This window comes from Corythoichthys intestinalis, chromosome 5 (genome assembly GCF_030265065.1).
Source record: "Corythoichthys intestinalis isolate RoL2023-P3 chromosome 5, ASM3026506v1, whole genome shotgun sequence".
In the NCBI taxonomy this organism is placed as follows: Eukaryota; Metazoa; Chordata; class Actinopteri; order Syngnathiformes; family Syngnathidae; genus Corythoichthys; species Corythoichthys intestinalis.
In genome coordinates this window covers 60,084,214-60,107,836 of record NC_080399.1, presented here as the reverse complement: position 1 = coordinate 60,107,836, position 23,623 = coordinate 60,084,214, and the positions used below count along the sequence as shown (strand labels likewise).

The 23,623-nt window shown below is 36.8% G+C and overlaps 1 protein-coding gene across 2 annotated transcripts in view; it reads right to left on the bottom strand.

The window, feature by feature from the left end:
* Positions 1 to 3,151: 3,151 nt before the first annotated feature.
* The window catches only part of dnajc24 (DnaJ (Hsp40) homolog, subfamily C, member 24), a 32,043-nt gene continuing 11,571 nt past the window's right edge, over positions 3,152 to 23,623 (bottom strand). For both annotated transcript variants that reach the window (XM_057837669.1, XM_057837670.1), the window contains exons 4-5: positions 9,151 to 9,219; positions 3,152 to 6,076 (exon numbers count right to left, since the gene is read on the bottom strand). In XM_057837669.1, coding sequence (XP_057693652.1) covers positions 5,922 to 6,076; positions 9,151 to 9,219 — 224 coding nt within the window. In that variant the 3' untranslated portion in view covers positions 3,152 to 5,921. The remainder of the gene's footprint in view (positions 6,077 to 9,150; positions 9,220 to 23,623) is intronic.

Below are 23,623 nucleotides of genomic sequence, written 5' to 3'. Positions count from 1 at the left end.
GCACGAACGAAATTTTTTACAACACAAACCAGCACAAATGGGTAACACCATTTTTAGACATTTTTAATCAAAATGGGGAGCTGGTTGACCTCCGATTGACCTATAAAAGAATTGTTAATATCTCAAAAACAATAGCAGCACAAATGAAAATATTTTCAGCACAAACGAATGACATTATTTTTAATAAATTTGCATCTGATGAGGGGCCAACTTCATGGAGGTGACTCAGGACAGGAGAAAAATGCATTAAGGAGGTTGATCAAAGTTGAGCCACTTTTGACTAAATTTGGTGGGTTTTGGAAGGAATTATTAATTTTACCATTTAAACATGTGTTTCTATACCTTGAAGTCCAGTTACATTGCTTTCTTATAGCAGCATTTTCCTTGCTCTCACTACATTTTATCTGGTGTTTTAGAGTCTCACAGCGTATGAGCTGTGAAATGACTTGTAGGTCAAATTTAACACAGTTATTCTTAAACTGGCATAACATTAAAATGCATTAAATGCACAAACTCCCATGCGATACATTAAAACTGTTCAGTCCATAAGGACACTTGCATTCCTTTTGCCAGTGTCTAAGCAGCCTAACTGGTCAGTTAATATCATATATATACAGTGCCTTGCAAAAGTATTCGGCCCCCTTGAATCTTGCAACCTTTCGCCACATTTCAGGCTTCAAACATAAAGATATGAAATTTAATTTTTTTGTCAAGAATCAACAACAAGTGGGACACAATCGTGAAGTGGAACAACATTTATTGGATAATTTAAACTTTTTTTAACAAATAAAAAACTGAAAAGTGGGGCGTGCAATATTATTCAGCCCCTTTACTTTCAGTGCAGCAAACTCACTCCAGAAGTTCAGTGAGGATCTCTGAATGATCCAATGTTGTCCTAAATGACCGATGATGATAAATAGAATCCACCTGTGTGTAATCAAGTCTCCGTATAAATGCACCTGCTCTGTGATGGTCTCAGGGTTCTGTTTGAAGTGCAGAGAGCATTATGAAAACCAAGGAACACACCAGGCAGGTCCGAGATACTGTTGTGAAGAAGTTTAAAGCCGGATTTGGATACAAAAAGATTTCCCAAGCTTTAAACATCTCAAGGAGCACTGTGTAAGCCATCATATTGAAATGGAAGGAGCATCAGACCACTGCAAATCTACCAAGACCCGGCCGTCCTTCCAAACTTTCTTCTCAAACAAGGAGAAAACTGATCAGAGATGCAGCCAAGAGGCCAATGATCACTCTGGATGAACTGCAGAGATCTACAGCTGAGGTGGGAGAGTCTGTCCATAGGACAACAATCAGTCGTACACTGCACAAATCTGGCCTTTATGGAAGAGTGGCAAGAAGAAAGCCATTTCTCAAAGATATCCATAAAAAGTCTGGTTTAAAGTTTGCCACAAGCCACCTGGGAGACACACCAAACATGTGGAAGAAGGTGCTCTGGTCAGATGAAACCAAAATTGAACTTTTTGGCCACAATGCAAAACGATATGTTTGGCGTAAAAGCAACACAACTCATCACCCTGAACACACCATCCCCACTGTCAAACATGGTGGTGGCAGCATCATGGTTTGGGCCTGCTTTTCTTCAGCAGGGACAGGGAAGATGGTTAAAATTGACGGGAAGATGGATGCAGCCAAATACAGGAACATTCTGGAAGAAAACCTGTTGGTATCTGCACAAGACCTGAGACTGGGACGGAGATTTATCTTCCAACAGGACAATGATCCAAAACAAAGCCAAATCTACAATGGAATGGTTAAAAAATAAACGTATCCAGGGTTTAGAATGGCCAAGTCAAAGTCCAGACCTGAATCCAATCGAGAATCTGTGGAAAGAGCTGAAGACTGCTGTTCACAAACACTCTCCATCCAACCTCACTGAGCTCGAGCTGTTTTGCAAGGAAGAATGGGCAAGAATGTCAGTCTCTCGATGTGCAAAACTGATAGAAACATACCCCAAGCGACTTGCAACTGTAATTGGAGCAAAAGGTGGCGCTACAAAGTATTAACGCAAGGGGGCCGAATAATATTGCACGCCCCACTTTTCAGTTTTTTTATTTGTTAAAAAAAGTTTAAATTATCCTATAAATTTTGTTCCACTTCACGATTGTGTCCCACTTGTTGATTCTTGACAAAAAATTAAAATTTTATATCTTTATGTTTGAAGCCTGAAATGTGGCGAAGGTTGCAAGGTTCAAGGGGGCCGAATACTTTTGCAAGGCACTGTATACATATATATATATATATATATATATATATATATATGTATATATAATATAATATTTGATGCCTTAAAAAGCACTTTAGTTTTTCAAATAAAAAATATAACCATAATTCTATAAATGACATTTCAATTTTAAAAAAAAATGTATTGTGAATAAATTTGAATAAATTCCTCCTGACATGTGGATTTGCTTCTGCTTTCTTTCTCAATAGAAATATTTTTACCCATACTGCACTTCAAATCTGCTCTGGAAAACATTGTCAAAGTTGTACTTTGTCTTGTAATAAAGAAGAAAGATGTCATAAATTACTGTTTATCGAAATACAAAACTTCTTTACATTGAGTCCCACACCAATTATAACATTGATAGATTGAGCTGTATAAGGAAAAAACATCTTTTCTTGAATTAGGTTGAATTTGGGCTGGTTTGTATTTCACTTGTTTTACAGTGTGATTGATTGGGCTACAAACTTTCTTTCTGATCTGGCAACCCTGAGTCGCCATAGAGGTCACACGCCTGTAAAAATTTAGTTTTTGATATCACCAGTAAAATTAACCCTCTTCTCATATTAAAAAAAAAAAAAAACTCAGAAAAATGGAGTAAAAAATTATTAACCACCCCAGATTTAAAAAATCTGAAAAAACGGGGGGGGGGGCACTCACGAACCCTCAAAATACCCCCCGCATCAAAAGTATTTATTGGGTTAATTTGGTTTAACATTAGGCCTGATCACCCAGGCCAACTACCCTGACATCCTACAAAGACACTTTCACAATATGTGTTTTTTATTCAGACTTTACCATCAGATGATGATAGTAAAGTCCATGCTTTCTCATTTTTTGTTGTTTTTGTCAGCTGTACAGGTCATTCTTTATTGAGCCAAGGCAAGTATTTTACAAAGAAACACACACTTTAAAATAATTAAGTTTTATTCCCAGGACTTATCACTTTATTGGTATCTCGTGTTGTCACAATAGTTCTCTAATTACATTTTTTAAAAATCAATTTATTCTAAAACATAATTGATTTCCACGCAAAATTCAAAATTTCTTGTATTGCATTGAACATACAAAGTGAATAAGTTTTCAAAAATTTAACCGTAACTCTAATGGCTCAAGTACACTTTGTTTCAACTGGTTATTCCTGAGCTTTCGACAGTTACATTTGTGGTAGATTCTGATTATATGACAAAATTTGGAAAAGAAGACTCCTCACTAAACAAAGGGCCCACACAGTCGACAAATATTTGAAATCCCAGTAAATACAGTGCTTTGAAGCATTAAGACCTGCAACAGTGTATTCCCTCAAGCTGAAACTTGAACACAACGGCTTAGGATCATCATCATAAATGTATGCCACTCATGTTAGAGAAAGAAAACAAAAGACGTCACTAAAGCAACTTTATTTGTCCATTTTATGGACTACAAAAAAAAACAAAAAACACGTGATGTCACGTCAGCATCACTCCTAACTTACTGGATTGCAGCTACTCAGATGTATATTGTGCACTGATGTGAATATCCCGAGTGTAATGCTGCATTCAGACCAAACTGTTGCACAACAACGCGTTGCTTGTGCTACAGCCATCGCCAAAAGCGGTTCTGTGAGCTTTACAAGTCCGCGGACACCGCACAACTTCCGGTTGACGTTAGGTAAAAAAAAAAAATAACGATTTTAAACTTCCGATATAATATCTTAATACTACGGCAAAAGCGGTTTTGTGAGAACACGGACCTTATGCCGCCAAAAGTCGAGCCAAGGAAACCATCCAATTCCCAGTTCATGTAACGTAATATTACGAGATTAACGTCGTAAGATTACAACTTTTTTAACCCAATGTATAACTTAATTCTCGTAATACTGCAACTTTATTCTTATGTTTTGACTATTTTTGTGGTCCTATTTTTTTTTTTTTTTTTTTTTGTCTTTTGATGATCAGATGTTGAAGGTTCCGGCAAAGCGACTGAATTCATGTGAATGAGAAATCTAGAGACGTCTCGATCGCATATTTTTGCACCCGTGTCCGATTCATCTGATTTTGAGAATCTGCCGATACCCCGATCTGATTTTTTTTTCTCTAACAAAAGTTCCTAACATGTTACTGTCCCAGTGTGCAGCCTTCATAATGTGAATTATTTTTAAACAATAACCTGCTGCTGCTGCTAACAGCATCTCACTTACACAATAAGTTGCCACAGCACATTTTTTGATTTATTTGATAGGGACAATGCATATTGATGAACACCTACAAGATGTAAATATGCCAGATTGTAGCAAAAAAATACGAATTTACATCCGCAGTCCCTAGGCAGGTAACACAAAAAGACAAAAAAGAAAAAAGATAACAATAAAACAGTACAGTATAATAGGTTACTAAGAACCTAAAAGTCAGTGATTGCAGGACTGGTTTACTTTCAACCACTGCTTGAGCTGAGTTTAGAGGGGTTATATTGTGGGAGACTCCCTCATGGAGAGTTGTAAACTTCCAGATTTTACTGGCCTTTACAGAGGGAGAATTGTGAACAAAGGCTGTTTTTTTTGTTTTTTTTTTATGATCCCCTCAAAAGGCAGCCCTGGTCCTCAAATTTTAAAATCTCAAGGCTCAATCAATAGTACTTTTTTAAAATGTTACAAACATGGAATGAGATTGGTTTTCTGGCAAAGACCTTTAATGCTTTCTTGTAGAGTGATTCTCTGTTACTGCATGTATTCACACCCGCCAGTTGCCAACAAGTAATGCAATATTCAATGTGTGATAAAATCATTCAGTGTAGAAACATTCTTGCAGCCCCAAGTGCTATAAAAGATTGTATTTGTTTAAAATTGTTCAGGTTGAATGTTACAGTATTACTTATTCTTTTAATATGGCTTTTAAAAGACAGTCTGGAATCAAGTGTCACTCCAAGGTACTTGAATTCAAAGACAATTTGTAGTTCCTGTCCTCCCGAAAATACACTTGAATGTTTGATGTGCAAAGGTTTCTTTGTAAACAATATACAAAAAGTTTTAGTTGTGTCTAGTAGAAGGCTTATGCAAGTTTAACGATGATTGACACATTTGTGACTTTGATCGTTGAGCTACCAAGCTTCCCTTGCAAGATCAAAACTACAAACATGTGAATCATCGTTAACTTTAAGTGCTAAATGCAAGCTGGACAATTTGGCCGCACTGATTAGCAGGAGGGAGGGTGAGAGGCTGTGGCGCTGTAAGAGCATGAAGCAGAAAAACAAATATATTTTTTGCTATTAAAAACCGAATCATTTTCACCAAATTCTGATCCTCTGAAAAATGGCGCTATCGGCCCGATTTCCGATCATGTGATCAGATCGGGATATCCCCAGAGAAAACGTATTTGAATAAACGTTTAATTGTCACTGCAGAAATCTGTTGCAGATAGGGCCACTTAAGCATTGTCTCCGTGATGTGACAATTCATTAATCTGGTTTATTTGGTCAAACAGGCGACATTGCGTCTTGCCTGACGCATGATGATGGTCACAAGAATGCCTGTCGCCCTTCCACGATTACACGTGCACGATTACATTGGTTTTGTATGTGTACCCATTGTGCAACGAGGGAAAATCCGCGGCCGGTGTGAACGCAGCATTCGTGTTACGTATAAAGGTGACCCTAGATTATCAATATGAATGACATTTAAAATACATGGTCTTATATTCAATGACTATTTGACATAAAGACTGAGAGAACAAGTATCACAGCAAACAACCACATGTTGACTCTCATTTGTCTTCTCTTCATCAATCCTCCTTTCCAGCTCTTCTTCTGAAAAGCTAAACTGTCCACCACAACGGCAGCTGTATGTATACGCAAGCTCGTCTGAAAAGCACACAGAATATGCATAAAATGATCATACAATAAAAGATAACAAGAATGCTTTTCCTGAAAAACATTTAGGTACATTGGCAATATGAGGTTAGAGGGTTGCACATTTACTGTGGTAGAGCTAGCATAGAGTGTACGTGTGTGGCTACTAAGGGTGTAAAAGTTAACGTCAATGCATTGAACTGTTTCCGTTTTGGATGTCTGGTTTGATTCACTTGCGTCCAATTCAGTTTTGTTTTCTGCATATTTTTTCCACATAAAATATATTTTTAACGCAAGTAAAGCTCTACGTGCGGAACCCAAGTCCTGGTCAAGTTTCCGCACGGACACCTTAAGTGTCGGACACTCTGAATAAGTAGTTATGCCTTCACAGCCTGCAAAGGAGGGGTCTCCAAACCAGTCCTCATGGTTGACTGTGGGTCCCGTTTTTGTGCTCAACTGTTGGGAACAAGACAGTTTCTGCCAAAACAAACATCACCAGACTGCAATTAACTGATTACACTTGTAAGACACTGAATTGGTGAAAAGGCATTGTCTTGTTTTGTTGAAATGAAATCCTACACTCACTGTGGCTCTCCCTGTGGCTCTATGTGGAATAGTTTGAAGACCCCTGCTGTAAAGTCCTGTAAACTACAGGCATGACAAATGCTAGCAAGAGGTTTGAGCTAAAAAGTTTTAATTGAGCTAAAAAAAAAAATTAATCAAACATTTTTTAATTCACACTTTATGTGCGAAAATGGAGAACACCTTTTTTGTAGGGATCGACTAAGGTAACAGTTCATGTCAGGTAGCCAGACTAAGGTAACAGTTCTTGTCAGGTAGCCAGCTAGCAACCTTTTTCATCAAAAATATACTACGATTTTCATTGTTGGATTACACAGTTAACTGTAAACCTGTACTAACATATGGTATATTTTTATATTGGCTAAAATTTAAAAAAAAATGTGCAAATAGTTCCAAAACTGAAAATGCATCTCTTGAAATAGTGCAAAAAATAAATACTGACTCAGTGTTTCAATTACTTCAGCCTAGGTCTAGGGCAAAATAAACATTTCCTGATTTGAAAATATAAAATACACTACATCTGTTTTGGTTTGTCTTCTTTTTCTCGAACTATTTTTAATTTGTCCATTTTACCTTGGAGACCCCCATTTACAGACGCCGCGCAACCGCTTTTGTTTCCACCCAGCCATAAAATGAAGTGAATATATTTATTATTCAAAATGTCTATAATTCTTAGCTTACAATCATTAAGCTAACTAATATTTAGTTAAAAAAAAAAACTTTAAAGAATTATTCATTTGCATATCCTAAACTTTTAAAGAAGTTACGTCACAATGAAAAAATATAGTGTCTGTAAACAGGCTACGGCTGTCTACCTCATCACTATCACTTAATTGTATTTTTTTTGTGTGTGTGTGTTGCATTTTCCCTGATATTTTAGATGATAATCGATCCAAACTAAGAAAAAAATAGCATTTAAAAAGGGAAATATTTGAAAAAGAAAATCTCGACCACTCTTTTATGTCTGTGATTTCTGCATCATGACCGTTGTTGTATTACCGTGCTTCACCCATAAAATCCCCACAAAGTCAGGCTGTGGCCATTCACAGCTGTATCTTGGCACTCGGTGATACATGCTACACGGAGTTTTCGGATCGAAACAAGTTAAGTACGCGATAATATCTCATTAAAATCATGGTTGAAGTAGGCTGGAGTAATTGAAACACTGAGTCAGTATCTATGCTCTGTCATGCTCTCACCTCGAGTTAGCGGAAAGCAACAAAAAGACAAACATTGCAGGCGAACACTAGTGCGAGAATTATGGACACAGCAGGCTAACTGATTAGCGTGCTGTCCATCATTTCTTCGACCTTTGTTGCCTTTTGGATTGCTCATTATGGGATGATATCGATGTATTAGATAACTTAGATGCTTAAATCATAAAGCCTGGGTAATAGGCTTCAAGGCTAAAAACAATAAAGTGATAGTGTTATGTACTCACGTTTATATGTTCGCTTTATGCATATGAAGCCTTTTATTCTCAGCATCCAGATTCTTTACTCATAATTGAAAAAATATTTTAAAAGCCCACTGCAAAAAAAATATTATGGTATTGGAATTTAAACCCTAAAATTCCCTTGGTAATGTTTTTTTTGCACAGATCAAAATCAAGCCAAATCAAAAACTGTATGCAGTAAAGTTATCATTAACTATACAGCTAACTCCCTGTTTAGCCATGTTTTGTTGTTTTTTTTTACAAAATAAAACACAGGGCTAAATTAAATCTACATTTACTCACTCACCAATTTCCTCTATTATTGTAAATCCACCCAAATTTCTTAGTGCATGCAGATTGATTATCAAAGACTTGAGTAGACAAAGGGGGGTCATTTTGAAGTATTCGTTATTCATTATGTACCAGGATGGGTGTCCAAAACCTTTTTTTAAATGAGAAACTTAAAATTTCAAAGGTCTCAAAAATGTTTATTTTTCACTCATCTGATTTGACCTACTTTTAAAGTGTCAAAAAATGCCCTCCTATTCAAAATTTTTCCTCCTCCAGAAAACAGAGATTTTAAACTTTTCAATGATGTATCACACATGCATATCGGACAATTTTGAAATTTGGCCAAATTGATGGTTTCAAAGCGGAAGTTCAAGTCACCGGAGTGTTTTCCGCCATATATATTTTTTTACTCACTGTATTCGCAATCTGACTGCGTGCACCGAACCGTGATGCCTGTACCATGACGGGACGAATATAAATAATATAAATACCATTACACTCTAACTAGTCACCGATTTGTATTGTCCGATAACCTTAAATGCTTTTTTTTCATCGACAAGTTACATTAATTTGCACTGCATACACGGCGGTATGTTGAAGACTGTCAAAATGGCAGAAGGCTCTCGTTGGGATGGACAATCGTGACGTCTGTGAACCATTATTGGGTTCATCTGCTCTAAAGATTCACAAGTCAAAGCACTCATCTCTCATGGCACTTCAATAGTTGTGATGTCAATGACCAAGTTAATAATTACACATTATGGTCACATGTACTTACCCTGGTCCCACGTCATATCTTCTAGTGACACTACCGAGTCAACTGGCCAGTCTTGTTTGAGTTCTCGAGCTGAGGGGTGCGAGGGGGGGGGGGTGTGGAGGGGAGAAGAGAGGAACAGCAATTGTGCATTATTTTTGGATTATGCATCTAGTCATATTCATTAGTTTAATGAGGATTTGTCTTAATAAGTAGCAGGATATGAGGGTCATGTCAAGCGAACATTATGTTAATATGGAAAAATTCAAAATGCAGTAGAAGACGATTAAAATAATTTTCGCATGCAAAAGGAGTTAAATTGCAGTTACCTCCAAAAGTTTTGGAACAACATCAATGAGAAAATTGCTGAGAGTACCCAATTGCACCAATTGATTTTTCATTTGTCACTGATTTTAAAAAATGCCAATAAAAACTATGCCACTCTATTATTTTAAAACATGTTTTATGCAAGATTTTATTGTATATTTTTCAAATGTAGGCATCGGTTTTTCTGCAACATTTGCCCTTTAACCATCAAACATGACCGCCTCTGTTGGTCAATAGCAAGGTCACAGATCTCCTACTGACTGTGTTTTATTTTAGTTGAAAATGTGTCAAAAATCAAAGATGTGGAGATGAAAAACACAGAACATTTTTATTCTGCTAAAATATGCTAGATGTGTGTGCTGACTTCGTACAAAACTGAACACTCCCTGGCAGAGACAACATGCAGCTAGGTTTGTGACAATAACAAGTTTTAGTAGGCGAAAAGTGTGCATATTAGCAAATTTGATGCCAAATTATTCATTGCCAATCAAATTTTTCATAATGGGTTTCATTTTATCTTTATTATTTATCTTTGCATAGAATCTGAAGTGTGTGAAAGTAACTCAAGACATCTGTATTCACATTTGAAAATGATGTGCTTTTATTTTGAAATTTTCACTGGCTGTACGTTTGCTAGGCCGCTAACCGTAAGCTTTAAGGCAGTTTCAAACTAGCGGCAGCAATCAACACGTACATGTGCCAAGTGCACGCAGCACACACAAACGGCGATATATCACAACTGAGAACTTAAGACTTTATAGTGATATAAATGGGTCAGATTCCACCTTCACTGCGCCACGCCTTCAAGTAGGGGGCCATCCCACAATCCGCTTCAGTTATTTGCAGTCGGTCACAGCGCCACATGCAGCGATCCAATGGCGGATTTCGGTTGAAAAAGTATGAAAGATGTACCGCATACTAATATTAAGGATTGTCTCAGGAGTGATTTGCTCAAGGATTCAAGTTAATTATTATATTTCTTGTTTTTTCACAAGAATTTTCGATGTAAAAAGCTCTTCTTTGTAAGGCTGTTGCCACATTGTCTACCAGACTAGCATTGTACTTCGACATATTTACGCAAAATAAATGCTACCTGCCTGGTTTTTTGCTCTTTTAACAAAGAATCAAGACTGTTCTACATCCATATGTATAACAAATTCAGGGATTTAAGCATTTATTCACAAGAATTTTTACCGGAAAAGCTCTGTTTACATAAGGCGGCCGCCACATTGACTAACAGACTAGCATCGTACTTCGAAATATTTACATAAAACAAATGCTAACTGCACGTTTATTTATTTATTTTTGCTTTTGACCAGGAATCGAGACTGTTTTACGTCCATATCTGTAAAGAATTTAGGGATTTAAGCATTTATTCACAAGAAATTTCACCGGAAAAGCTCAGTTTACATTAGGCGGCCGTTACATTAGCTTACTAACAAGCATCACAGTTCGCAATATTTATGTAAAATAAATGCTAACTGCACGTTTTTTTTTTTGCTTTTAGCCGAGAATCGGTTAAAAGCTGGACAGTTTTGCATCCATATCTTTAAAGAACTCAAGAATTCAAGCATTTATTCACAAGAATTTTCAACGAAAAAAGCTCTTTGTCTGCGAGTCCAATCAGTCAGCTTTGGCGGCAACAATGCAGGCTCGCTATTAATCGGCTACGCGCCACGTGTCCTGTCAATATCATTATGAAGTCCATGCTGGGAAAATTACTGATCTCATTTTTATTTCACTTGCGATTGATTGACTTATTGCATATCGCAACAGGCTTACATGGAACAATGGACACTTTGTCGACGTCTTTCATGATACAGGTGATTCGTGGACACCAAACAAATTTAAAAATGTTGAACACGATGCATGAGTGCAGCTAGGTTGAGATTAAAGCTAAAGTTGCTCTTTATAAAGTAGGGTTCGGGTTACAATTTCACTTAAGAAATAGGATCAACATTGCAGATGAAACGTATTTACCAATAGTTGTGTGGCATGTTAAAAAAAAAAAAAAAAGAAAGGACCAAGAAACCAGTATGTATAAGTACGGAGAGAAACATTACAGTTATCAAAAATAAAATTGACACCTGCTGGTCAATGAACCAAATTGAATAAACGCCTGAATAGACAGGTGAACAAATGTTCACACTTGGTTTTAACAGTTGGGTTGTGAAGAAAAGTCATTATCATGTTGTTCACTTTGACAGTGATAATGACTATGATCCATGAATAATTAGTGTTAAACCTTTGCTCAGGCTTTAATTAGCATTTAAAAATTGTGAAGGATAATTGCGGCTGAAGTTAAACATACAGTGGTATGAAAAAAGTTTGGGCCTCCATATCTTTTTTTTTTTTGTATTTGTTATAGTCAGAGCTTCGGTAAATATGTTGACCAGATGTATACCATACTATGCTCCTAACAAATAGTACGCACTAGTGCTGCAACGATAAATCGATTAACCTTGAATACAGTAATTCGATTCGAGGAAAAAAAGCTTCAAATCAAATTTTGCTGCCTCGAGGATCCGTTTAATTAGAGTGGCTTCGTAATGGTTTGTTTTGAAGGAGTTTGCATTTAGTTTTATTGATTTGGGTGAATTAACTGGCCCTTAAGTGAATATGACATAACTCATTTAACATGGTTGGATTCAGCTGCTCCCTGTTAAGACCAAATTAAAGCACCTGTGACATAACAAAAAAAAAATCTTAAAGGGTATGAAAACGCAAAGGGGGTGTGAGACATCAATAGAACCGTTATGTGCCAAGATAACAAATATTGATAAAGTTGACAAAAAAAATCAATCACATTAATGAGCAATTATCGAAAATAGATCGAAAATGACGAACATTTCCGAAAGTGTTCCGGAAACAGCCGAATGGGGCGGAGACGTCACTACAAGTGAATGAAAGTCGAGGCGGAGCCAGGTGCCATAGCTTTTTATCGAAGAGAGTAGCGTTTGGGTTTGTTTGACCAAAACATCACTAAAATGTTTAAAAACTGCTGTGCTGTGTGGTGTAAAAATAGCTATTTATCGGAATATAGTATCCATGAGTTCCCGAACGCGAAAAAAAAAAAGCTGGACTATGCAGACAATGGGTAAAGTTCATCCGTGCGAAGAGGGCTAATTTTCTAGACCCAGCCTCCGGCACGGTTTTCTGTGGTGCGCATTTTCCACCTGAAAGCTTCTCAAACTATGGACAAGTGAAATCGGGTTTTGCTAAAAGATTGCTGCTCAAAGCAGATGCGGTGTCCACCATACACGCGCAGCCACCTAAATGTCCCGAGATATCAAGAAAGAGGCAAAGGAGGCTAAGGCTAAGCAAAGGAGGGGAGCAGCCAAGCTCGAAATGGCCAGAGTGAGTACTCTTTTATAGGGCTGTCCCAAACGACTAATTTTCTCCCGATTAGTCAGCCGACTATTTTTACGATTAGTCGACTAATCTAATAATTAATTTTTTATTTTTATTTTTTTTACTAATTTAGCAATGAAATTTTTGTTGACGCTTATCAATTCACAAAAAACATATTGGAACACTCAAATTATTTATTAAAGTACAAATAAACACGTAAATAACAATAATAAATCACATAAACAATGAGTTCAAATGCTGATAGAATTAACTAGTGTAGCCTCCCGATTGAAAAGATGGTCTCTTAAACTGATGGTTTACAACTTTTATTCCATCCTTGATGTAAACACACTGTAAGAGCTACGGTGCACACAAATAAAGCAACATAATTAGAAATTAACAAAAACTTTTCACCTTTTTCCTTTTAAACCTTATTTATATATCAATGAATTGCCTATATGAATTGCATTTACCTTAATTTATTACCTTATCATTGACAATCTCTCCCTTGAGTGCAATCACTGTATATACTGAATATATTTATGACCTTTTAACCTTATATAATTTTCTATACCATAAAATAAACCATAACATGAAACAAACCTTTCAATTAGCATTAAGAACAATAGTAATAGCACTTATAGGCCCATTGTCAATGAAACATTATTATTTAGTAAGGCGACAGCACCCTCTGGTGTACAAAAAATGAAAAAAAAAAAATTACAAACTGCGTGAAGGCGCTTGAGGTTTTTATTCACGGCCGACGTGCAGCCAAGCTTGGCATTGAAGAGACAGGACAGAAGAGTGTACTCTCCTTTGTTTCTTTGAAATAAGGCAATGTTTTGGACACTCTGGTGCGCTTTTTTTTGGCTTTGTGCCGCTTTCCCCGCTTGCAAACAGAGCATCCGACATTCTAACTTTCCACGCATATATTTTTTTAACCCTTCATTAACCGTCGACGAGCACAACATCCCGGATTTACGTCATCGATGACGTCGACTATGTCGACTAGTCGGGACAGCTCTACTCTTTTATAATAAAAAAAAATATCACCCATTGGATACAGGACTGGACACATGTATAAATTATCGCTCGTAAAATATTTAGAACAAATCCTCTGATTCCATTCATATTTGTGTCTGTTGGCAGAGCAAAAAGCTATGATAGGGCAATAAATGATAATTATTCTATGTATTACTTTATTTTGCGGTCACTGTGTATCAGCTTCACAAAAAGAAATGCAAAACAAAACATTTGGTGTTTCCCACACAATCTGCTGCCAATGTTTCATCAGTGTCATTGCTAGGGATGGGAATTGATAGGATTTTTATGATTCCGATTCCATTATCGATATTGCTTAACGATTCGATTCTTTATCGATTCTCTTATCGATTCTAATTTGGGGGAAAAGAAGAACAAACGTTTTGATTGGCATCGAGTTTGTTTATTCAGAAGTCACAACCTTACACCGTTTCTAGTATGGGGTTATATCCACTGATAATCAAGCCTACCAGAATAACTGCTCATAGTGCGACAATGATTGACAACATCTTCACTAACCCAGGCATGAAAATGGGTCAGGGGTTAAAAAGGTGAGAAGGGTGTGGAGGAAATATATTCCAGTACACTGTATTGTACACCCCAACAAAATATTGAGCTCTGTCGACCCACACTGTGTTTCAGCAGGGCCATGCAGAGACCAGTGGAGGGGTGGGTGCTCGTAGATCAAAAGGGGCACATGAACAAGTATTTAATACACCTTAAAACAACATAACTTCAATTTTAACCAGCTTTAGATAATAATTGGCTGCGACTGTGACATACTTTAATTGGGAGGGGGCAACAGTGAATAGAAATCAAAACTGTCATCAACACTTTCTGGCTGTGACTCAGTCAGTCTGCCTCTTTTCTTCCTTCAACCTCTGCATCAAAGCTTCCTTCCTCAACTTGTTCATCTGAGAACAAACCACATCAGATGGTCACTGAGCCACCAACAGCACAGTTTTCTTAAAACTATTATTTCATTATTATCTATACTTAACAACTCTAGCACCTAATGATTAATAAAGCAATGACATAAAAATCTTATAGAAAAGTAACATTGTAATTGTGTTTATAATTGGATTTAATACCCGACTATCCTTGCAAACTTGTTCTTACCAGGTCTGCTATTCACCCAGCTGATGAGGTATCCGCTGCCTTTAGCAGCCTCATCTAACTCCTTTTTTTTATCCCTCAATCTCCCTTCCCTACGACGCATGTCTATGTAATGAAATATAAATATTTAAAAAAACAAACAGACTCCCCAGTGGCTTTTAGTTTTAAAGCTTTCTTAATTTCTTTCTCACTCAATAACGATGGAGTTAGATTTGTGTTTTTAACTCAATAACGATGGAGTTAGATTTGTGTTTGTATTATTCAATCAAAAAACAAAGTTACTTCTATCAAAAACAAAGTTGCTTCAATCAAAATACAGTATATACTTTTAATCCCAAAAAGTAGCTTCAATAAAAAAAAATGTTTTTGATTGCAATAATAAATTTGAGACAAAAAAAGCATTTGAAAACTATTTTTCTTGATTGAAACAAATTTTTCCATTTAAGTAATGTTTTGCGTTTGGGCCACATTTTGGCTAGGACATTTGTGTCTTTATTATTCAATCAAATAAGTTGCTTCAAACAAAAAATATATATATAAAAAGAAAAACTTTGCACATGTGCCAATCACCGTTTACCAAAGCCTGAGAGGGTTTGAGTAGACTCACTATGAAGCTTTTAATAAAGCCAAGCATTTTCTAACTACTTTATTCTTGTTTAAAAATAATTCGGTGGGGCAGTAACATGTTGAAAACTTTTCATAATTCTTACATTTTGAAGTGCTTGAAAACCATTTATAAATGATACTTTGGTGAAAAAAGTGAAAAAACATGTCATATATATGTATCTTTTTTCCAATGTAAAATCTGAATAAATGCATTGAACACGCACAAAAAAAAAAAAGGGGGGGGGGGGGGGCGCTACTTCGCGGTTTTCACTTATTGCGGCGGGTTCTGGTCCCCATTAACCGCGAAAAACGAGGGATCCCTGTATTTCTGAAAAGCTTTAAGAAGCAGGACTCATTCCCACCACTCGTCGGGCCGCTGTTGTGCCGACACCGGCCGTCAGCTCAAATCCAAGCCGAAAATAACGCGTCTCCGGCGGACGACGGGAGCGATGTGAGGCGCCCCCTCCATCTGAGAGAATGCCGCTTAATTTGACTCAACAGTGTGTTTCTTCGTTTATATTACCGTTAAATACACAAGCTTGACGCCAATTTAACGGGAGCTTTTTTTTTTCATGGGAGATTTGGCTAGCTCTGGCAGTGTTCAACGCAAGCTGCAACGAATGGCAGTAACTTTTTTATATCGCAAAACGTGAAAACGATTAAAACCATTACTCACCAAATTCAATCTGCTGGCAAATACAGGCAAGTGTGTATGCTGCGCTCTGGTCTGCCCCGATGTGGATAAGGCCTGCTTTTTGTTTTCGCTGCTTTGCAATGCAACCGAAGGCTCTCCGAGCACTCCATGTACACGCGTAAGGAGTGCGCGCGTTTGGAATAATGGAACGCAGCTTGGGCCGATGATTGGTTCTCGTCAGCGAAGCATCTAGAAGGATTTGCTGACTGTGTTCTTAAGTGCTCATTTTACGTACTAAGTTAATCACATGATGATAATAATAATATTTAAATAAAACCTCCCGACCCCCCCCCCCCCAAAAAGAATTTCTCCTCGGATCTACGCAATTCACGTAGGTCGCCCTTTTTGACTTCAAAACGGCGAATTTCGCCGAAAGGTGAGAGATTTTCATGCCTGCTAACCACATGGGAAGCAGTCTTAACTGTGGATTACTGATCAATGATATTTCAGATCACTTGCCAATCTTCGTTATATATGACTGTGCTGTACTAAAACAAAAAGAGAAACAAACAATTAAATATTCAAGGTGTAGAACAGAAGAGACAATAAATTCTCTCAAAAATGAGATGCAAGAGTTTAACTGGGAATTTTTATATGGCAAGAAAAATGTTGATGATGCTTACGAATACTTTTTACAGGTATTTATATATTTATACAACAAAAACTGTCCAATAAGAAGAAGTAAGTTTAATTTGAAAAATGATGATAAACCGTGGATCACAAAGGGTCTAAAAAATGCTTGTTTGAAAAAGAATTTGCTATATAAACAATTTATAAAACAACAAACAAAAGAGTCAGAGCTCAAATATAAAAAATATAAAAATAAATTAAATAGTATATTGCAATTATTTAAAAAAAGACTATTATACTAAAGAGTTAGAAAAACAAAAAGATAACGTAAAGGGTATGTGGAAATTAATTAATAATTTAATCAGGAACACTACAACTAATCAAGACTATCCAAACATTTTCCTTAGGGAGGACGAACACATTAGCAAGCCGGAAGACATAGTTGAGGGATTCAATGACTATTTCATAAGTGTTGGGGAGAAGCTGGCTGCGAATATTGGGGGAAATCAAATCATTGATCCAACTGTTTTTAAAAATATCTCAAGAAATCCAAATTCAGTATTTCTAAGCAAGGTGGAAAACAAGGAGGTTATTGATACAGTAAATACATTCAAAAACAAGACTTCAACTGATTGCAATGGGATTGACATGACGATTGTAAAAACTGTAATATAGTATAGTAAATCCACTAACCTACATCTGCAACCTCTCTTTTAGTACTGGAATTTTTCCACAGAAAATGAAAACGGCCAAAGTCATTCCACTTTATAAATCAGGTGACAGCAAATTATATTCCAATTATCGCCCGGTGTCTTTATTGTGCCAGTTCTCAAAAATACTGGAGAAACTATTCGAAAAGAGACTTAAAATTTTCTTGGAAAAATTCAGTATTTTGTCGGAAAGCCAGTATGGGTTCAGAGAACAAAGATCAACTGCACTTGCACTGCTTGACCTTACTGAAGAAATATCTAGTTGTATTGACAAAAGTAATCACGTAGTTGGTGTTTTTGTGGATTTAAAAAAGGCATTCGATACAATAAACTAGAGCTGTCCCGACTAGTCGACATAGTCGACGTCATCGATGACGTAAATCCATCGACGAGCACAACATCCTGTCGACGGTTAATGAAGGGTTAAAAAAATATATGCGTGGAAAATTAGAATGTCGGATGCTCTGTTTGCAAGCGGGGAAAGCGGCACAAAGCCAAAAAAAAGCGCACCAGAGTGTCCAAAACATTGACTTAGTTCAAAGAAACAAAGGAGAGTACACTCTTCTGTCCTGTCTCTTCACTGCCAAGCTTGGCTGCACGTCGGCCGTGAATAAACACCTCAAGCGCCTTCACTCAGTTTGTAATTTTTTGTTTTTTTCATTTTTTGTACACCAGAGGGTGCTGTCGCTTTACTAAATAATAATGTTTCATTGACAATGGGCCAATAAGTGCTATTTGTATTGTTCTTAATGCTAATTGAAAGGTTTATTTCATGTTATGGTTTATTTTATAGTATAGAAAATTATATAAGGTTAAAAGGTCATAAATATATACAGTATATACAGTGATTGCACTCAAGGGAGAGATTGTCAATGATAGGGTAATAAATTGAGGTAAAGGCAATTCATATAGGCAATTCATTGATATACAAATAAGGTTTAAAAGGAAAAAGGTGAAAAGTTTTTGTTAATTTCTAATTGTGTTGCTTTATTTGTGTGCACCTTAGCTCTTACAGTGTGTTTACATCAAGGATGGAATAAAAGTTGTAAACCATCAGTTTAAGAGACCATCTTTTCAATCGGGATGCTACACTAGTTAATTCTATCAGCATTTGAACTCATTGTTTATTTGTGATTTATTATTGTTATTTACTTGTTTATTTGTACTTTAATAAATAATTTGAGTGTTCCGATATGTTTTGTGTGAATTGATAAGCGTCAACAAAAATTTCATTGCTAAATTAGTAAAAAAAAAATAAAAATAAAAGAAAAAGAAAAATTAATTATTAGATTAGTCGACTAATCGTAAAAATAGTCGGCTGACTAATCGGGAGAAAATTAGTCTTTTGGGACAGCCCTACAATAAACCATGATATATTACTTGGGAAAATGGAAAGATACGGGTTTAGAGGCATTGTTCTGGAATGGTTAAAAAGTTACATGGGAAATCGCAAGCAGTATGTACAGATTGGTGATTATAGATCATCATTATCGGACATTACAGTTGGAGTACCACAGGGCTCTGTATTGGGTCCAAAACTCTTTATACTATTTATCAATGATCTATGTATGACATCTAAAAAATTAAAATTTCTACTCTTTGCAGATGACACCAGCATCCTATGCTCAGGAAAATTTTTAACGAATCTGATGCATGAGGTAATGACTGAATTAACATATCTGAATCACTGGTTCACGCTAAACAAATTATCAATAAATATGGAAAAAACTAAATATATTTTGTTTGGAAATAAAAACACAGAAAGTGAAGAAAAGATAATTATAGACAATAGCGAAATTGAGCGAGTAACTGAGACTAAATTTTTAGGCGTAATACTGGATGAACAGTTGAATTGGAAGTCACAAATAAAGCACATAAAAACAAAACTGGCAAAAAGTGTTGGACTACTGAACAAAACGAAACCCTTTTTAAATTATAAAGCACGCCATATCTTGTTCTCTTCATTAGTAATGCCATACCTCAGCTACTGTGTGGAGGTTTGGGGCAATACATATCCCAGCAATTTACAGTCACTTGTGGTACTTCAAAAATAGGCAATAAGAATAGTGCACAAGGCTAAATACCTCGAACATACAAATAGACTGTTCTTGGAATCCAAGCAGTTAAAATTCCTGGATCTAGTCAAATTCAAAACGGCCATAATCATGTTCAAGGCACGGAAAAACGCATTACCTGGAAATATACAAGTTTTGTTTTCAAATAGACAAGGAGGGTATAATCTGAGAGGGGAGTTAAATTTCAAAAAGCAATACCACCGTACAACAAAAAAAGAGTTTTTGTCCTTCAATTTTAGGTGTGGACTTGTGGAACAAACTTACTGAGGACCTAAAGAAAAGCGCTAATTTGAGCGTGTTTAAGAGAAAATACAAAGATCTTGTTTTCTGTAATTATAGAAATGAATTATAGTATTTATGTTGAGAAAATGTTGAGTGATGCCAACAATTGTTCTTTAGGCATTATTGAACTGTTGTGAATTGTATTAGTTTTGTCTGATTCATGCTGATGAGTATGTAGCGGACAAAGGGGTAGGATCATATAAGTTATTACTTCTTCCTATTTCTTTTCGAATCTTATGTTTTGTTTGTATTCTTGTATATCCATAATGTGATGCATGTTTTCGAAATAAAATTCAATAAATAATAAAAAAAATAATAATTACAAACTCACAACAAGGTCAAAAGAGAACAAAGCCTCAATATTAACTGTGGCAATAAGTGGCAAATGCACAAGAATGTGTAACATTTTACTGAAACATTTTTCAAATAGAAATAAAAAATATTGGTATATATTGGCATATAGGTCGTCGGTCTGCCGTTAGCAATACAGTGGTACCTCTACATACGATCACTTCGACACACGATCTTTTCGACATCCGACGTAAAATTTGAGCCGCCATTTGTTTCTACATCCGACGAGTTGCTCGAAATACGACGACATGACAGCACTGCAAACGAACGCACGGTGGATTTTCTTGTGTGAGAAATCAACACAGTTTTCAAAAAAAGTTGATACAGTTGGAGAAACAAGGAAAAAAGTGATGCTTACCTTTGAAATGAAGATGCAAGTTATAGAAAAATATGAGCTTGGTGTGCGCGTCCCTGAACTGGCTCAACAATACAGCTCCATGGTCCTCTTCCGACCACCGTTCGCCACTATTTATAAGTTAAGGTGACAATTATTATTGTGGTAACATTGCCAAGGAAATCGCCAGCTTCGTCACGTTTTTATCATTTATTTAAGAACTTATCCAACACAAAACGCCCATTGTCTTAAGCAGTTGACTGCTCTCAAGAAAACGAAAGTATTATCTCTACCGCACCGACCTATGTCACTGAGACGTCACCTTCGCGGTGCGTTCAGGGACAGTAAAAAGTGTCCGCCATATTAGAATCCGATTCGTTACATTATTTACAGGAATAATTATTAATTCTTCTTCTTATTATTATATTATTCTAACTTATTTATTTATAACTTATTTGTTTTTCTATGTTTAATTGCCATTTGTAACAGTGCCAGCAGTATTTATTAAGAATTTAGTGTATGTTTTTAGGCTTTGGAACGAATTAATGGAATTATAATGTATTCCTATGGGAAAATCCTGCTCGACATACGACCATTTCGACTTACAAACAAGGTCCTGGAACGAATTAAATTCGTATGTAGAGGTACCACTGTATGTGTTAAACTTGCAGGGGTCCCCAAACTTTTTCCAGTGAGGGCCGCATAACTTTTCCCTTCTCTGATGAGGGGCCGGTGTCAGTTTGTAACAGAAGAAGTGTGACGATTGCAGGAGCGCCTAAATGTAAAAAATTATTGTTTTTCAGAAAGCCACAATTAAATAACCCTTTCTGGATTTTTCACGGAACAAAAGTAAATAAAATAAAAATAATAATTAATAATAATAACACTATTAATCAAATAGATAATAACCAAATAACCCTCTCCGAGTTCTTCACAGAAAAAGGCCAGAAAATAAATAACACTATTAGGACAAAAAAAAAAAAAAAAAAAAAGGTCTCTGGTATTGTTCAGGGGGCCGGACCAAATGTCGGGGCGGGCCGTATTGGGCCCACGGGCCGTGGTTTGGGGACCCCTGTTAAAGTGTATTATTTACCAGTATATTGAAATGCATGCCTTTTAGTTTTTATGGTGCTTTCACGCTCAAGTGGGGGCGCCCTTGCGCTTCCTCACGCGAAGAACAACGCGCTCACGTGAAGAAGAGCGCGCTTACACGCGAGGAAGAAATGCCGCATCCAAGCGAGTTAGTGAGAGAGGGAAGCACTGCGACGACCCTACGTTCTTTGTTAATGCTTGTAAAATATCCACAGAGGCAACGCCTGTATGTATCATCTTTTGTGTTGTTGTTGTGTGTTTCCACTCGCGATCGGACACTTAAATCCAGTTGTGTAGTGTTTTGAACGATGTGCTAATGCTAGCAAACGCATGCTAACTGTTTTGTTATTACTGAATTAACAGCTAATCATCGCTGATTTACGTTGATACAAACCTGTTTGTTATTGGGGACGAAATTGATTTGTTTCATTTCTATTTTCAGTTTCACGCTTCATGTGATGGTTGAACAAAGTTAGCAAATTATACCAACGTCTTCTGTATCGTCATTTCGGAGTTTACCTAGCTGTATAGCTGTCTCGGTGAGGACAGTGCAGTCTGTTCCCTTCCGATCTCCACGTTGCAATTATTGCAAGTCGTTTTGTTGTAATTTTTCCTCGTGAAGTGAAGACAAACTTTCGGGCGTTTGAACCTACGTGCTGTCATTGTTATGTTTACGGCTGCAATGCTCGTGCTTCGTGCTAAACCATCGTAACCTTTCATTTTCACCCTCTTTCCTGGTGAAGTGTAGCCAAACTTCAACAAGCTAGTTTGATGCATTTGGACAACAAGACAGTCACGCCGCAATATACGTTTTCAGGACTCGTTAAAGGGATCGTTAAGCCTTTTTTATTGTGATGTCGAGGCCTCGAAACACTAGGAACCGGTTCCGAATTGGAATCGGATTTCGATTCCCATCCCTAGTCATTGCTCCCCTCAATGACCGTTTCATTCCGCTGCATTGGCGTTCGTTTGGGCTCAAATTGGTAACCTAAGACACCAATTAAAGCTTCGTAACTCTCCTCGTCACCATTAAATGAACATTCATTACGTCCTTCTACGTCGGATTTGTCGCTGAAACTAGAAACGAAATTGTCTGCCATTATCGCCACCATTCAGTATTAAAGCACTGAGCCTTTTTCTTGTTGAAAAAACACCCCTCACTGTCAATTCTGAATTCTCTTTTATTGACAACGAGGGGTGTTTCTTCATGAGGGAACCTGGAATATGTGCAGGACGAACACAATGCAACAGCATAAACAGCTCAAAACACCCCTAATTCTCCCCTCACTAGAAGGAATTAATTGATGCAGACAGGCGCAGCCACCCTAGCGGCCGGTGGCACTCTCTTCACTTGTAATGACGTCACGCACACAATCTGCCAGATCTCGGGCGCCGGTCGTTTGAGCTTGACAATCGATCCAAATTCCTCTCATTTTCTTGTGTGTAATTACATGAAGTGGCATGATATCAATACAAGAGGCATGCATTTATGGATAAATGATGGAATATTAACATTTCCTCAGGGGTTGACATACCCTTTAAATAGCATTATTATTGGAAATAAAATCATATTTTGAGACGATTCGACTATATACAACAATTTGGCAAAGCGCAGATGACGAGAAATTAGTTTTTAAATCTACCGTTTAGCTCCTCCTGTCATTATAGCGCTCTGACGCCTCCATCTTGGTGATGATGTCAGAGAATGAGCGATTTCAGCGAATTAAGCATTGAGCCCAATGAAGGAGGAAGCCTTTTTCAACTATCCTGGTTCAACTGTGGATTTTTTTAGTACGATATTGTCGATCCAAAGGAAGTATGTAACATACAGCCATATACAGTGCTGCTCAAAAGTTTGTGAACCCCCTCAACATTTTGGAATTTTCTATTATTTCAACCTGATTTCCTAATCAATCAATTCAGTAGTTTTTTTTTTGTTTTTTTAACA